This window comes from Lepeophtheirus salmonis, chromosome 5 (assembly GCF_016086655.4).
Source record: "Lepeophtheirus salmonis chromosome 5, UVic_Lsal_1.4, whole genome shotgun sequence".
NCBI lineage: Eukaryota > Metazoa > Arthropoda > Copepoda > Siphonostomatoida > Caligidae > Lepeophtheirus > Lepeophtheirus salmonis.
Window position 1 is genome coordinate 48,082,738 of NC_052135.2, and position 15,654 is coordinate 48,098,391.

Genomic DNA, 15,654 nt, shown 5'->3' on the forward strand with positions numbered 1-15,654 from the left:
ATATCCAGGATTTAAATTGAGAATTGCTCGGGATTGCCATTATGTCGATGATAATTGGGAGACCTTCTCATTCTCATCATTGCCAAGGATATCTTCCAATTCTGGATCCCGATTTGCTATCTCTATCTAGGGAATCTTGGTAAAAATCGGTTGGCTCACAATATATTTGGTACTCTGATTAATTAAACTAAACTGACTGTAAAGTGTACCACTATTAAATATTAAAAAAAAAAAAGGAATTGTGGCATGTGAAGCGACCATAAATTTTTTATAGGTTGGGATTATCAACAGCAGCCCAAGCTCTCATATTTTTTTTTTTTTTTTTTTGAAGAGTAGACGTTAGTGCTGAAAGTAAGCAAGGTATCACCCACAGATTTAGACGACTTATAGGTGGTTATGAAGTTTTTAGGGCCCTTTCTCGCCTGTTTTAAATCTCTAAAGATGAATGAGGCTACACCATATAATACTATAAACCTGTGAGCGCTGGCTCTAGTGTACCCCTTACAAATGGGGTTGAAGAACTAATGAATTACTATAATGACATAACATAAGTTCAAATGAACATTTTCAATTTTTTTTTATGGAAAAAAATATTCATTAGATTTCAACAGACAAATATAAACTTATATAAAAAAATCAGGCCTCTAAAATTAATAAATCACAATATCGTGACTATCACAGACCCCTTTATATGTATAAATTCGACTATTTAAATCTAATAAATGTGGGAGTTTCATAAAAATATGACAGATACCCCTTTGAACTTATGATAAATGTCATTTTAGTAATTTTTCCAATGCTTCTACCCCATTTGTAGCGGGCGTACTTGACCCTTCGCTGACACGTTTTTAGCATTAAACCTATGGTTACACTAAGCTGTTTTTTTATGACAGTACTCTAGTATTTCATGCCCTATGTTTAGAACTCTATGTATAATACTTTGTAGACTTCTAGAACCTGGGCTCTTAAAGGGGATTTAAAATCGCATCTAGGGATGCATTTAGCGTTCTTAGGTAGTGAATCATGAATATACTCTCATTCAATGAGGAGAACAATTAGCTCAGGAACCTATAAATATAGCATCTTTTGCCTCAGCATGCTTTTTTATTAAATAAATAAGATAAAATTTTATAACTATGGTCTATATCTGTGTGAAAATTAATTTCCCCGTAATTTTGAAATCAATAAAATCTCATCCCCCTCCCTTTTCGATATTTAAAAGCGCCCTTTAATTACAGATCTCGCGTTAGGTCCGCAATTGTACATTATACAAATTATTTTAATATTGAGACATGTATGTACAGTACTCCCAAATATTTCAAATAAATTCATGAATACTCTAGGTCTCTGAAAAATATATTTATCGAGAGTAGTCGGAGTACTTTGTGAAAAAATTAATAAGGAACTTGATTACAAAAGATGTTGAAAAAAAGGGATCGGAGAAAATTTATTCTAAATCAACAATGAACGATTTAAAAGTGCATTTTTTGTCGTTTATCGTTCATTTTTTTTTTTTCATTTGTTCATCGATTATCTTTCATGGACAATTTTTTTAATCGATGAACGTTTGTCAATAGGCCTGATTGTAATGATTTGTAATTTATGAGGTCAGATTGACTAAATATTAGTGTCTAAAATGTACTAAATTATTCAAAAAATGAAATTGAGGAAGTTAAATATTGTTTTTCTTCGAATTGCTGAAAATCGGTAGGAAAAAGAGTAACTGTCTAGGCAGTTGTAGTTAGGCGTCTTAGAGCAGACTAAATAAAAAATTATATTGAAGCATAATTTTAAATGAGTGTTATAGGTAATAATGTACAAAAATATTATATAATTTTCATACTACACGAATAATTTTAAATATCATAGTATTTAGCATTATGTAATGAGTTAAATGTACCATCAGATAGAGAAATAAATCAATTGATTAAAATTATCGTCAGGAAATGATAATCATCTCTCGTTCGTAGTTTTATATAATATGTCAGACTACAACTAGAACACAAAAGTAATTCATAAATCATTAATAAAATCGTCAGTAGTTATATCCAATTGTTGTGATGTGAATGTCCATTGGGCATTTTGTAGAGCGCAAGGAGAAGGCGATAGCGAGACTGAACAGGGAACTTTTGAATATATCAATTATTATTATTACCCTTCTTCAAGTTAGCTACCTGTTATCCATTTTTGAAGGTATCAGACATATGTACTATAAGAAGCATATATGTCGATGCATCTGTAAAATATCAAATGCGCTTTAAAAAATTTAATTGCGTGTAGGGGGTTATGTATATATATATATGAAGAATATCCAAAACCACAATTGAAAAGAATGGGCTAAGTACAAAATACTGATTTAGAGTCTTATTTTCTTTCTTTTTTTTTGTCTCCAAGTTATAATATATAATTAACGCAAAAGGTTTTTACATTTGAAATGTAAACAATTGTTTCTTCCTTTTGGATAATGTATTTACTCTTAGAGGGCCGAGTACAGCAAGAATATGGATTAGATTTTAATTTAAATGTTATTTATTTTAGAGTAGGAATAGAACTCGAAGATGAAATATTTTTTACATAGGAAAATAATTTTTTGAAACGTGTTGGATTCATTTACAATTCAGTTTCATTCCTCGTTATTTAATTAAATGAGCCATATAAATATACTAGGGTGGTCCCTGAAAATGAGGATTTTATTTTGAATTGTCTCACCCCTTCGATTGTGTTTACTTCATAATGAAATTTCGCTTTGAAAAATATGTTTTACTTTAGTTAATATTTAATGGTGGCCTTCACTTTTTAGTTTTTTCGCCGAAGTTGAAAAATTAGCCGCCAATTTTTTTTTTTAATTGTCCCATCACTAAAACAAAACATTAATTTTCCAAGTACACTATAAGAGCCAGCCTAATGTATAATCTTCTAAGTTATTAATATATGTATAATTATGTTAGATTAGAGTATGAAGAGACATATGATACATACAATTGACAGCAGGTGAATCAGATACCTACATAAGTATACTCATAACATATGTTTTGTATGAAGACAAAAATCTTGTAAAATAACAACTTATTCAGCAAGTATTGAGGAAGGAAAGATCCCGATAGAATAATTATTTAAGATATTTAGAAAAAGGTAAGCTATAAATAAAACGGAACACATTTTTAGACTTACAATAAAACTCTGTCCCTAAATATTAGGAATGTACGGTCCTAAATATGGGACTCTGCCCCGGCTATCGATCCTTGAAAAAGTCCAAAATTTGAAATCACCCTTTAAATGACATAATTTTAATTGATATTTAAATAAAACACCTCCGTTTACCAATTCAATTAGTTTAATAGAACTAATTGAATCTTTTATGCACGAGAATAACTTGCCATTTTTCTAAATTTAAGTGTAATTGAAATATTTATTATTGATTGCGATTAACATCACTGGCTAATAACTATAATGACGATATGTAGCCAATTCAATTTCTTTGGGACAGCTTTTGCATCAGAGTCGGATACGTCTTTAAGATTTTGGACGAAATTTTTAGAACCAATACATCCCTAGTTATATTTTCATATTTTTTGGATTGAATGTTTATAAAATATGAATTTAATTTCAAGTAGTACTTTAAACTGTGTTCAAATTGAATGTAATTATGAATATAATCAAAAGTTCCCCTTAAAAAGTCATTAAAAATATATTAATGAAGGTATGTCAAGCAATTTATTATAGTCTTATTACTAGAGTTGTATCAGATAGGACCTAACCAAGATTTTTTTTTCTATTGGTAATCTGAAAAGTTCTTTTTATATTTCAAAACTGTTATCATTATTCTTGAAGATAGATCATGAAAATGTAATGTAATCACTAGTACGAGTGATCAAGAAAGACTAAAAGTAACACTGAAAATTTGTTGGAGAGCCATAAATATGATCCCTTGTTAGACTTGAGGGTCGATTTTAAGTAAACCCTAACTTTCTCCTTGCTAGATACAGAGTGAGATTTGAGATTATACTTCCTTCCTCTAGTCTATTTATTAAAACTTCAGGGCATCTAATCTGCTCACAATTAAATCCCATATATCAGTCTCAAAAATACAAAATTTGGTATTTTATAGTAATTGCGCGATCAGTGTCGGTTTTAAAGGCGGTACTGTGAGCTTAGTGTTGTACTTAAATGTAAGAAATTATTTTCTTTAAATTAAAAAAAAAGAGCGCGCACACGTCAATATTTTCCTATAAATTATTGTACCAAAATTGATAACGGCATTTCGATACCTCTTTATACTGCTTTGACTAAAAAATAAAGCAAAAAGGTTATTACTGATTTGTTTTAATGAAAAAACCAACTTTTTCATTTCACTCAATTTTTAAAAAATTATATAAAAAACTAACATTTTTATTGCACACAAAATTTAAAAAAAGTATATTTCTGTAAGGGTCTAAATAAATAGAATTTAAACAATTAATAAATAGTAGTTACTTTCCCACTCTTTTTTTTTTTTTTATGGTTAGGGATGATATTTTCGTAGAAAAAAAAAACAATATACAGATAAAAAAGGAAAAACGGTTTGTGTGCACTTTTTTTTTGTTTATTCTTGAATAGAGAGTCCTTGTGTTAATATCTCTCTCTGTAAGAATAATTGCCTCTTATCTTTATTGTATTTTCTAAAAAAATTATACATATTTATATGAATTTAAGTATTACTATAATATTTTCCGTGCACTAAAACCATTTTAAATGTATTAATTTTCCCCAAAATCATTTAACAGGCATCCATTGTTAACAAGTGTCTTAATTCAGTATTACAGTATTATATCTCGCATTCACCTTGTCTACGTGCTCAACAAAAATCCCATGCCATGATATGGGACTCCATTTGCTTAAGTTTTTTTTCAATATTTTTGGCTATATTTTTGGCAATATTTTTATGACGTAATTGTGCTCTGAGTACCAGTTACAATACAAATTAAGTATGGAACAGTTCTTAAATTTGTTAATATCCGGGTACTACTATAGTATCGGTACAACATTAATCCTTTATGATGTCATGAATTAGTTTTATTATCTGGTTCTATGTAGTTTTGCCGTGAAAATTTTCGCTTCTGGTAATTTTGCCGTGAAAATTTTCGCCTCTGGTAATTTTTCCTTTTGAAGATATCTCCAATGGCAATGGCAATTTCAACACTGGATGGGGATCCACAAAACTCTTCATATTTACTGTGAATAAATATTAAATAATATAATTTCTAAAATCATATTTATTTCTCCAAACTTTCTATCATTTGGCCTATTATTTTGACATATTTGATAATAATTAATGTATTGTAACAGAGCTTCCATTTTAGAAGTGCATAATCCTATCGAATGGATTCTAAATTTGGAGATTCAGAAAATTCTTTGTATAAATCGGCACCGTCTTCTGAAGGATCAGAGGGTTCTTGGTGCCTTGATGAAAAAGAACACTTTCAGAGGCCTCCATTTGTATGTGGATCCGAATGTTCCTCTTCAAATAGCCATGATGAGAATGACTTTTTAGACAACCAAAGCGTTACTATGAGATCTTCAATCAATTATCTAGCATGCAAGCTCAATATAACAAAAGCTCTGCCATTTAGGGATATATTAAGCTTTGAATCTGCAAACCACTTACCAGGTAAAACAAGAAAAAATATTAACCCATTATCACCTATCTTAATCACAAGGCAATACTAATTACACTTTTTAAATCAATGTTCGAATAAACTATTCTCCTTAATTTAAAAGTATGAGATACACTATATTCATAAAAGATATCTGTGATCCATTTCAACAGTTGATAATAAAATACTCTATAATTAATATCGATTTTTTTCTTATACAACTTTTTTTTTAAATAGAAGATGACTTATTCTAGACTTCAGGTAAAACTATTGACCAAATTAACTGAAATCAAATTGGAATGTCGTCTATTGTGGTACTTTAATAAATAATTCTTTTGTTCGATTATATGTAGTTTTACACTGAGAAATTAAAGATAATAGAAAATATGTTTAAAATGTATTCAGTTCTGCCTAGTGTGATCATATGAACATAGACCTTTTTTTCGCCAAAAAAATCTCCATTTTCGGGTAAAAATATCTCTTATTTAAATCCATATAGATAAATTAAAAAGCTTTATTACAAACATTTAAACAAAAAAACTCTCAGTATTAATGGGTTAACGATTTATAAACGTCTTTCCTTTATAGAGTGCCCATTTAGTGCACAGATCATTGGCTACGAAATCATCCCCGGCGACCCAAAATTCACAGTAAGTGATTTAACTATACACATAGATATATTTTCAATAAATAGGGACATTATTTGTTCAGGCATATAAAATAAGAGTCCGTCAAAATGAGAAATGGAGCACATCCGAGCTTCTGAGTTGGATGGTATTTCGTAGATATAATGACTTTCTAAAATTGTACAAGCAAATTAAAAGAGAAGTCGTTATCAAAGGAGTGAAACTGCCTGGAAAATCTTGGTTTGGTGATAATTTTCATCCTCATTTCATTGGTCAAAGGATTATAGGTCTTCAATTGGTAATGAATCAACTCTTGGTGTATCATGATAATCAAAATATTCGAAATTTTTTCTGCATTGACGATCCTCCAACTCCAACAACATTTAAGCATCCAGAGTCCTACCATGTAAATTCATATTGAACACACATATTTAATTTCCATGTTGACCTAACCTCATACATAATATGTAGCTCATATTTACTTCACACCAAGAAACAGTGAGGGAACTGAGAGAGCAACTTCGACAAAAAGATCAGTTAATTCAATTGACAGAAAATTTAAAGGACATTTTGCAGCAAAAGGATTCTGAAGTAGAATATCTACGCTCCGAAATGGAAACATTAAGGAAGCAAAAGGATACTTTAATGAAGGCATTCAGGTAAGCATTTATGTCTATGTACTATACATACAAGCTATAAACCAAGTGGTGAAACGTCCATAATAGCTTAATTAGTTTTCTTATCTATGTGAAATATCACCCCCCCCACACACACTTGAAAAAAATGTCGTCATTTATTATAACACAGATAATGTTACTTTATCATTTTTGCATTGGTCTATGTATTATTTTCTTTCCTTCACGGAATTTACCATGTAAATTCAATAAAAAGGGTGAATTCATAGAGGTAGCGTAGGTAGTGTACTCAACACCTCTAGCCTACAAAAAATTGTCTTTTGGACCAAGGGTTCTCAAACAGAGTGTGACGGCACACCAGTATTCCGCAAAGGATTATATAGTGTACTGCAGTGGTACTATATTATTTTTTTATTATTATTTAGCAAAGTGAACAGGTAAAACCTAAAGTAGTGTGGATGCCAGTTGCTTCAAAATTAAAACCTATTGAAGTAAGCTTATACACATTAAGACACATGTAATTGGATAAAACCATGGATGAAGAAAACATGATAATGGAAGAGGGACTTTTTGTAGTTGTAAAATGAGAAGGTCTTTTTTTATTTTCCAAATCTGTTTATGCTTGAAGAGAAAATATATAAGTAGAAAGTAATCCCTAGTGCATGAAAGTTGGTGTGCCGTGTATAGCAGATGCATAGTGTTCATTTGTTGTATAAGCTTGTAAGGTTGTATACTCATTTATTTGAGAAGGTGTTCCTGGCAAATGTTTTTACAATCACAAGTATGCCTTCAGTTGCAAAAAGTTGAGAACCCTTGATGTAGATCACTATTTTTGATACATATTCATCCCGTAGCCGCAGCTTGGTTTATGGCTTTGCAATAAATATAAGAGATCGTAATTTAATACTTTTTCTCTCGATGATGTCAATAGTAGTAGTATAGAAGATTTGACAGCATCTGGAGGTGGTAACAACAATTGTTTAAACATATATCCTCGAAAGCCATCAGTTATACAGGGAAGTTATACGGATGAAAATTTCTCAATTGAATCCATGGATTGAAGAAATAGCACTTAAATTTAAACTACATACATAATAGAGTATTTTTAAAGTACGTCACAAATAAACAGGTAGTCTCACCAAACTGAATAAACTCTAACTTTAAAAGCTAGATCCGCGAAGGGAAGTTACTTAAAATGTATAGTCTCATCTATCCATGTTATTTTCTCTTCTACCCATTTTTGTGCAAAAAGTTTTAATATTTTCAAAAATGTATTTACTTAACACAATTCTTTATTTTTTGATAATTTCTCAAACCCCAATTTGAAAATAAAAATGATATACAATTAATAATATTTTATATATTTACTTAGGCTTATATGTATTAAAAATAAGGGTCTGACTTTGGGTTGGTTATCTTTTATTTTCAAATGTGATACATGTTTTTTTCTTTAGAATTTGAAGAAATAAGAAATTATTATTTAAAATTGATTTTTTTAAACTTTTCTAAAATAATCAACAATTCGAAGTTATTTCTTATAAAAAGTATTTCTAAAAGAACGAAAAAGGTCCCCATATTTAAGACTTACCATTAGGTAAAGCCAACTCTATCTATGAATTGAAATTAATGAGTGTTGTTCATCATTTATTCATTTCATGACGTATATACTTCATTATGATGAATAAGTACGTAATACTTACTCGTAATTTCTATTTTCTTGTAATATATAAATTTCGTTCTTTACTTTCTTTCCATTAAGCAATACTAAATATTTGTATTTTATCATAACTTCATTGAGTAAATATTTAAGAAAGTATTTGACTCATTCAAGATGACGTCAATATAATGTATTTTACATATAAAGAGCTTAATTGTATAATAATGAAGGTTCTTCGTTGAAGTTGTAAAAAACATGACCTACCGATGCGTCAATAAAAAACACTGAAAACTAATGAAGTAAACCTGACAATTCGAAAAAAAGTGATTAGCCTAGCCTATCATGATGTTTATTAGACATATAAATATTTTTTTGGAATTTTACATTTTGGATGCTATTTTAAAAATCTTATCGGTCAATAAGGGACTGTATAGGATATATTTAGACACTTAAAAAAATGATCTTCGAGCTTATCAGACCTTAAAGTACGGGGAAAATGCGGGAACCTATCAAAATACAAAATAGCATATATTATAATATGTCTAAAGTATTTGATAAGTTATATTTTGGATTCCTCGATTTGAGTAATTTGGTTATTTTGTGGCTCAAAAAATTAAGGTATACAATTGCAAATATATAACCCATGGATCTTGAAATATTTAAAAAAATGTGAATGAGTTTCCAGTGTTTCAAACGTATTCATCCAAAAAAAGCTAATGTAATGTAGTTTTTCTTTTTTAATTACAAATTTAATTTTAGTGATTTTATATGATTAAAATTATTCATTTTTTTATTTAAATAAAAAAAACAGCCATAACAATGAGTCAGTTACTTTGAATAAATAAAAAACTCAAAAATATTAATATAAATAAAACACAAACTTTTCTTCTATGAAATAGACAAGGAATCTAATTTTTTTTTAAATCAGGCAATTTTGACCACGCCTTAATATAATGGGTATAAAAATACCTACTAAGGCTAGTCCATTTTCTCCAAGTGATGCCTCTTTATTGTGACGTCACGCGAAAATGCTCTATATAAAATAATATATGTACTCTAGGGAGTAACACACATAATTCTAGTTAAATATTAATTGTACTTAAGGATTGATAAAAAAAAACAATGTTTGAGTTTGTTTGATGGCCATTTTTATTTAAAAACTATGCCTACATAATACCTGTGCACAGGGCCGTACGTCAGTATTGCGCTTTGTCCGCTTCAGCGGACCAAAAAAAAACAACCTTACTCAACCGTCCACCAATCATATAGGTATGTAAATATAGATGAATTAAGTCATAATTAATTATTAAAATCTATTATATATATGTAACTTATGACCAACTCATAATAGTACTGAGTCATTATGATAAAATTACATATTTGTAGCACGTCCACTCAAAAGGAAACTAGATAATTTTTCCCAAAATTGAACATGGAATACATTTTCCAACAAATTATAGTTCATTTAAATGAAAAAATTATTCTGATTAATCCTTTGGAGGCACCACAAATTGTACTTAAAGTAGCCAAAATTCACCGGCACATTTATAGAATTAGTAAATTAATAAATTATATCTCTAAGACAATATTGGGTCCAAATTAAGTCAGATAGATAAAATGGAGGTTTTAAACTACAGTTAACACTCTCGGGTATCTCAATTCATCGCAGAAATTTGAATTCAAATCCTGTAATTTACCGTAATATCTCTTTCAAATATTGCCTGTCATTTTATAAATATAAATGATTGAATCTTTGAATATAAAACACGTTTTCCGCTTCCCGTGATACATTTCTGATAATTAATAAATTACTGCAATTATTTCAAGAGTACTTTACAGCCAAAAATAAAAAACAAAGACGCACACAACATTTTTCGTATGGATTTAAAGTACTTCACATTGAGTGGATATTTGAGTTAGATATTACGTTTAACGTTACCGGTTGCAAATGTGAAGTACTTTACAGCCAAAAAAAAAAAAAAAAAAAAAAAAGACGCACACAACATTTTTCGTATGGAGTACTCTTGAAATATTTAAGAGCGTGAGAATTTGTTTCATTGAATACAAGATAAATTAAATTATTACTGCTTAAAAGGGACATAAATAATAGTTATGTACTTTTTAGAGTGGATTGTTCCAGTAATTTATTAATTATCAGAAATGTATCACGGGAAGCGGAAGACGCATTTTAACAGAGAGTTGGTGATTTGTTCTATCTGTCAGAAGGAAATACAGAAGGACAACTTTAATGATCACAAAGTCAAACTCCATAAGAATGACACCAGCTGCAAGTATCAAGTGAAAATTGATCACAATAAGCAGAAAACATTGAACTTTGCTGTTAAGAAAACTTCCTCTGCTACATCCCCATCCTCAGTCACTGCCTCCTCCTGTCCCAATGACCCTGCTCCAGTTGAGGTCTTACTGCCTGAACCAAGATCTGAAAAGTCCGTTTCTGCTGAAGAGAAAGTTACTGCAGACACAGAAAATAATGGCGACTCATCAAATTACCCCAGCGGACGGATTTCTCATGGAATAAGACTTCCTAATCTCGATATCGGACCAATCTTCTCTCCTGAGCAGCACTCTGTAGTCAACATCAACAATATACCCTCTGCAGAGGACTCTGAGACTAGCGACAATGTCCAGGGAAGTGAGAAGAGCAAGACTGAAGAGATGGAGTTTGTGGACGGAGGCCCAGAGTACCCTGTCGTCTTCACGAGCCAGCTGGGGGACCTGATACTTACCGGGCGGGAGCCAAAGCGGAAGGACATCCAGACCAGAACCAGAGTGGAGACTGAGCGGGAAACTGTGCCTAAAGTCGAGATAGATCATCCTCTACAGCCCAAGTTACAAACATACAGTCGTCAGATAGATGACAAATACTCCAGAGACTTTCAATATGATTGGTTCCATAAGTTCCCGTGGCTAGAATATGACGAGGTTGAAAAGTCAGCCATGTGTTTCGCCTGTTCCAAATTTTCCATTTCCAACCTTGGGAAATTTGAGTTCAAAACATGGAAAAACAGTTCATCGTTGAAAGTTCATTCTAACAACAAAAAACACAAACTGTCGATGGAAAAGTGGATCAATTTCCTCACATCAAAGAGAAAGAATACCTCGGTTCTCGGCCATGTTCAGTCTCAACATGCTGAGGAAGTTGTGAGTTGGCGAGCTTATTTGAGGTATCTTTTCCAAACTGTTGGGTTCCTCACAAAGCAAAGATTAGCTTTTAGGGGCGATTCCGAAACAAGAGAAAAGTTGACGGAATCTAATGAAAACAATCGAGGAAATTTCTTGGAGCTTTTGTCCCTGCGTTCACATGACAATCATATTCTCAAAGATAAACTGGAGGCCGAAGTCAAAAAATTTGGTTCAGCTGGGACAGGTTTTGCCAAATGGACTTCACCTGACATCCAAAATGAGCTGATAGAGATTATAGCATCCAAAGTGATGGAAAATATAATTGAAGATGCCAAGACTTGTGCCGGCGATGATGACTACTGGTTCTCTGTGATTGTTGATGAGACATCAGATATGTCAAACACGGAGTAGTTCAGTCTGTCACTGGGATATCTGACGAGTGAAGGCATCAAGAAAGAGAGCTTCCTCAAGTTTTTAAAAGTTACCCAGACTGACGGCAAATATTTATTTGAGAAGCTTCACGAGGCTGTCAAGGATCTCGGCCTTAACCCCGCCCGCACTGTTTCCCTGGCCGCAGACTGTGCCTCCAACATATCCGGCATCAAGAAGGGTCTTGCCGCCAGGTGGAAGGAAGCAGCCCCACTGTGTGTCTATATCCACTGCTACGCCCATGTCCTCAATCTTGTAGTCAAGGATCTTCTCTCAGATATAACCCTGTTGAGAAATACAATGGGGACAGTACAAATTTTATACAACTTCATTGAAGGGTCACCAAAGAGGTCAGCAATCTACAAGTCGGTGAAGATAACAAGTAAAGATGAGGAGCATGCCAAGGTGATGACCCTGAAGAACCAGTCTGCTACCCGCTGGAGTCTCCGCTACGATGCTGTACACGCTGTATCTCTAGGGATGGTCAGAATCATGAAGACCCTCATAATAATGAGAAAAAATAAAGATATATTGTCGAGTTAAACAGCAACTTCTCTGCTCAACAGCATCTTTAGTCACGAATTTGTTTTCGGCATTGAACTGTTGAAGACACTCCTCAGACACACATCTAGCTTGTCAGATGAACTTCAAGGCAGAAAGGTTGACCTAACAAAGGCCCGGAAACACGTCAACCTAGTGATTAGGACTCTTGAAGATCTTAAGAATGAGAAAATCTTTAAATCAATCTAGAAACTTGCTGAGTTGAAGTCGTCTGAGATGAAATTAGTATTTGACCAGGAGGACTCAATTGATTTGAAATTCAAGGAGGCGAAGATTCCAAGGATAATAAAGTGAAAAGGAACAACTGAATCCGACTTCCGTGAAACACATTTCGATGTTGCAATCAATAAGATTGTATTAGAGCTTGAGAGCAGATTTGCCGCCGACGATACAAACATCACAATGGATCTCATTGCAATCGTCAATGACAGTGAAGTGGAGACCTGTGTCATTGAGCGTGTCGCCAAGCACTACAAACTTGAACTCGAGCATGCATTTATATGTTTAAAATTTATGTTTCTCTAGGCAGATATTGACACAGAAGACATGGTTTCGTCACAAATTGCTGCGGAGTTAATAAGCTCAGGAGTGTTCCGCCTGATGCCGGAGCTATACAAGGTGATCGTTATCCTGGCCTCAATGCCCATCAGCAGCTGTGATGCGGGGCGGTCATTCTCCTGTCTCAGAAGGCTCAAGAACCACATGAGGACCACCATGGACCAGGAGAGGCTCTCCTCCCTCACCCTCTTGAACATGGACAGGGTGATGGTGGACAAGGTGCTCCATGAAGACATGGACAGTTTGATTGACACCTTTGCGTCAAGGAAAGAGAGGAAAAACTTCTTCTTCTAATCATGATAAAGAACACATGCATTTTTTCTTCATTTTTTCAAACACATCACCACGTATACATGCGAGTTAAGAACATCAAGACTTGTGAACATAATTTATTTTCTGTCGATGTAACCGTTTCATGGTATATTATAATCTCGTTCATTATCTTCATCCGTTATTATTTTAAAAATATTTAAGGAGGTTTAAATTGTTTGACTTAATTGTATAGTTCAAAAATTTTCTCTCATTCTTGCACCGTGCATTTTATACTCCATTATACTCCTTCTTTTATGAATAGGTCGGTATTGACTTTCCGTCTAGAGTTTTTCCTTTTCATTTTATTTTTCCCGATGTTTGCCTGAAGAAAATAATGGTCAGACAGTAACGATATTCTTGCAAGATTTAATCTATGCTGTAGCATTTGCCCTGTTTAAATATCCCACGTTCACCACTGAAAATCAACCGTTCACCCTTGTAAAGTGGACCGAAAAATCTTCCTGATATACGGCACTGCCTCTGCATGATTAATAGTATGAATAAAATGGTAAACACTAAATGATATGTATCTTCATTCTTCATAGCCTAAACTCTTGCCAGATGAACATTTAGCCTTTTTTTCTCTTTAAAAACTATGTAATAGCAGGGGCGTCCGCAGGATTATATTTTTGCGGGAGGGCTTAGTTTTTGGAATTTTTTTGATAAGAAAATCCAAATATTTAAATTAAAAAAACAATAGTTATTCTCATAAAATGATTTTTTTTTTAATCTTCAGCTGTTCACAAAAAATTAAATTTCGAATTAAAAAAATTTAAATATTAAATTTTTTGAGAAAAAATTCTTAGTTATTAACAGGAACGGGCGCTTTTGAATAGACTTATTCTATCAATAATTTTTTTGAATGTACCGGCTTTATAAAAAGTAATGAGACCTCTAAAAATACAATTTTGAATAGGTGTTGTTGATTAAATCTTAAATGTATGATTATTTTGGAATAGCTTAGATTATAAGCCTTTGATTGATGTACATGCTGTAAACAAAAATTATGTATACGTCGCGATGGAGTCAAGAAGAGTTATCATATGCAGTTTAATCCGCACCGGGAGGCCCTCCTTGGACATCATGAAGGCCTTAAACGTCAGCAAGGCCACAGTCTGTTTAGTCAGAAATCGTTTGGGTGATGAGGGTAGCATTAAGGACAAATCTATGAGTGGATGACTCACCAATGTGAAACCTGAAAATATCACGAAGGCCTTTAAGGTCAACCTAACGATGAAGATGTCAGAGTGCACCAAGAAGGAGAAGTTGCATTGGTCTACTGTAGGCAAGGACATCCAAAAGGTTGAAGGAAGGTCACTTAGAAGAATTGAGAGGCTACTCCTGTCCCAACGTCAAAAAGAAACTCCGTCTTCAGTGATGTCAACAACTCTTGAATGAATTGAATCACGGTACATACTATTGTAATGTACAAGAATGGATGTTTAGCAACATGAACTTGGGGTCCAAGAACTTTTTGCCTCCTTAGAGCCCAGATCTGAATCCACTGGATTACTCCATTTGGTGGCAAATTGAGAAGAAGGCCTGCAAAGTCTGCCACCTGGATATTGATGCCCTGAAGACCTCCGTTAACCAGCAGTGGAAGATCATGAAAAAGGACTACGTTACCAATATTTACCAGGGGTTACGGAGGCAGTTAAAGGTTGTTATTGAGGCTGATGTTAGCCAGATTTATTACTAATGTATATTATTATAGTAAAATATTATTAAATAAAATTATATATGTACAACATCATCCTGATCAATTTATTCAAAAAAAAAATTAAATTCTTTGGAAAAAAATTTAAAAAAAGTCAAAAGTCAGTTGCTATACACAAAAAATTTCAAATATTCATTTTTTTAGAAAAAAAATTAAAAAATCAATAGAAATTCGCATAAAATGAAATTGTTTGATCTTTTTTTTTTTAATTTTCACCTGTTAATAAAAAAAATAAATTTCAAATATTAGATTTTTTATAAAAAAAATTCAAAAATTCATAATTAACAGAAAATTAAATTTTTGGGAAAAAAGTTTACATAATTAAATTTCAAATATTAAATTTTCTAGTATAAAGCAAACATTCCCATAGCCGCTCCAGGGC

General features: G+C 32.3%; 1 protein-coding gene across 1 annotated transcript; it reads left to right on the plus strand.

The window, feature by feature from the left end:
• The first annotated feature begins 3,011 nt into the window (after positions 1-3,011).
• LOC121118962 (sorting nexin-16) lies at positions 3,012-9,686 on the plus strand. The gene is made up of 6 exons (XM_040713569.2): positions 3,012-3,132; positions 5,340-5,647; positions 6,222-6,283; positions 6,345-6,665; positions 6,731-6,918; positions 7,826-9,686. Exons 2-6 carry the CDS (start codon positions 5,359-5,361, stop codon positions 7,953-7,955), a joined length of 990 nt encoding a protein of 329 aa, XP_040569503.1. The 5' UTR covers positions 3,012-3,132; positions 5,340-5,358; the 3' UTR covers positions 7,956-9,686.
• The last annotated feature ends 5,968 nt before the right edge of the window (positions 9,687-15,654 follow it).

Coding starts and splice junctions, on each gene's coding strand:
- LOC121118962 (XM_040713569.2), top strand. CDS start 5,359: ATGGATTCTAAATTTGGAGATTCAGAAAATTCTTTGTATAAATCGGCA. Junction 6,284..6,344: donor CCGGCGACCCAAAATTCACA/GTAAGTGATTTA, acceptor TTATTTGTTCAG/GCATATAAAATAAGAGTCCG. Junction 6,666..6,730: donor AGCATCCAGAGTCCTACCAT/GTAAATTCATAT, acceptor CATAATATGTAG/CTCATATTTACTTCACACCA.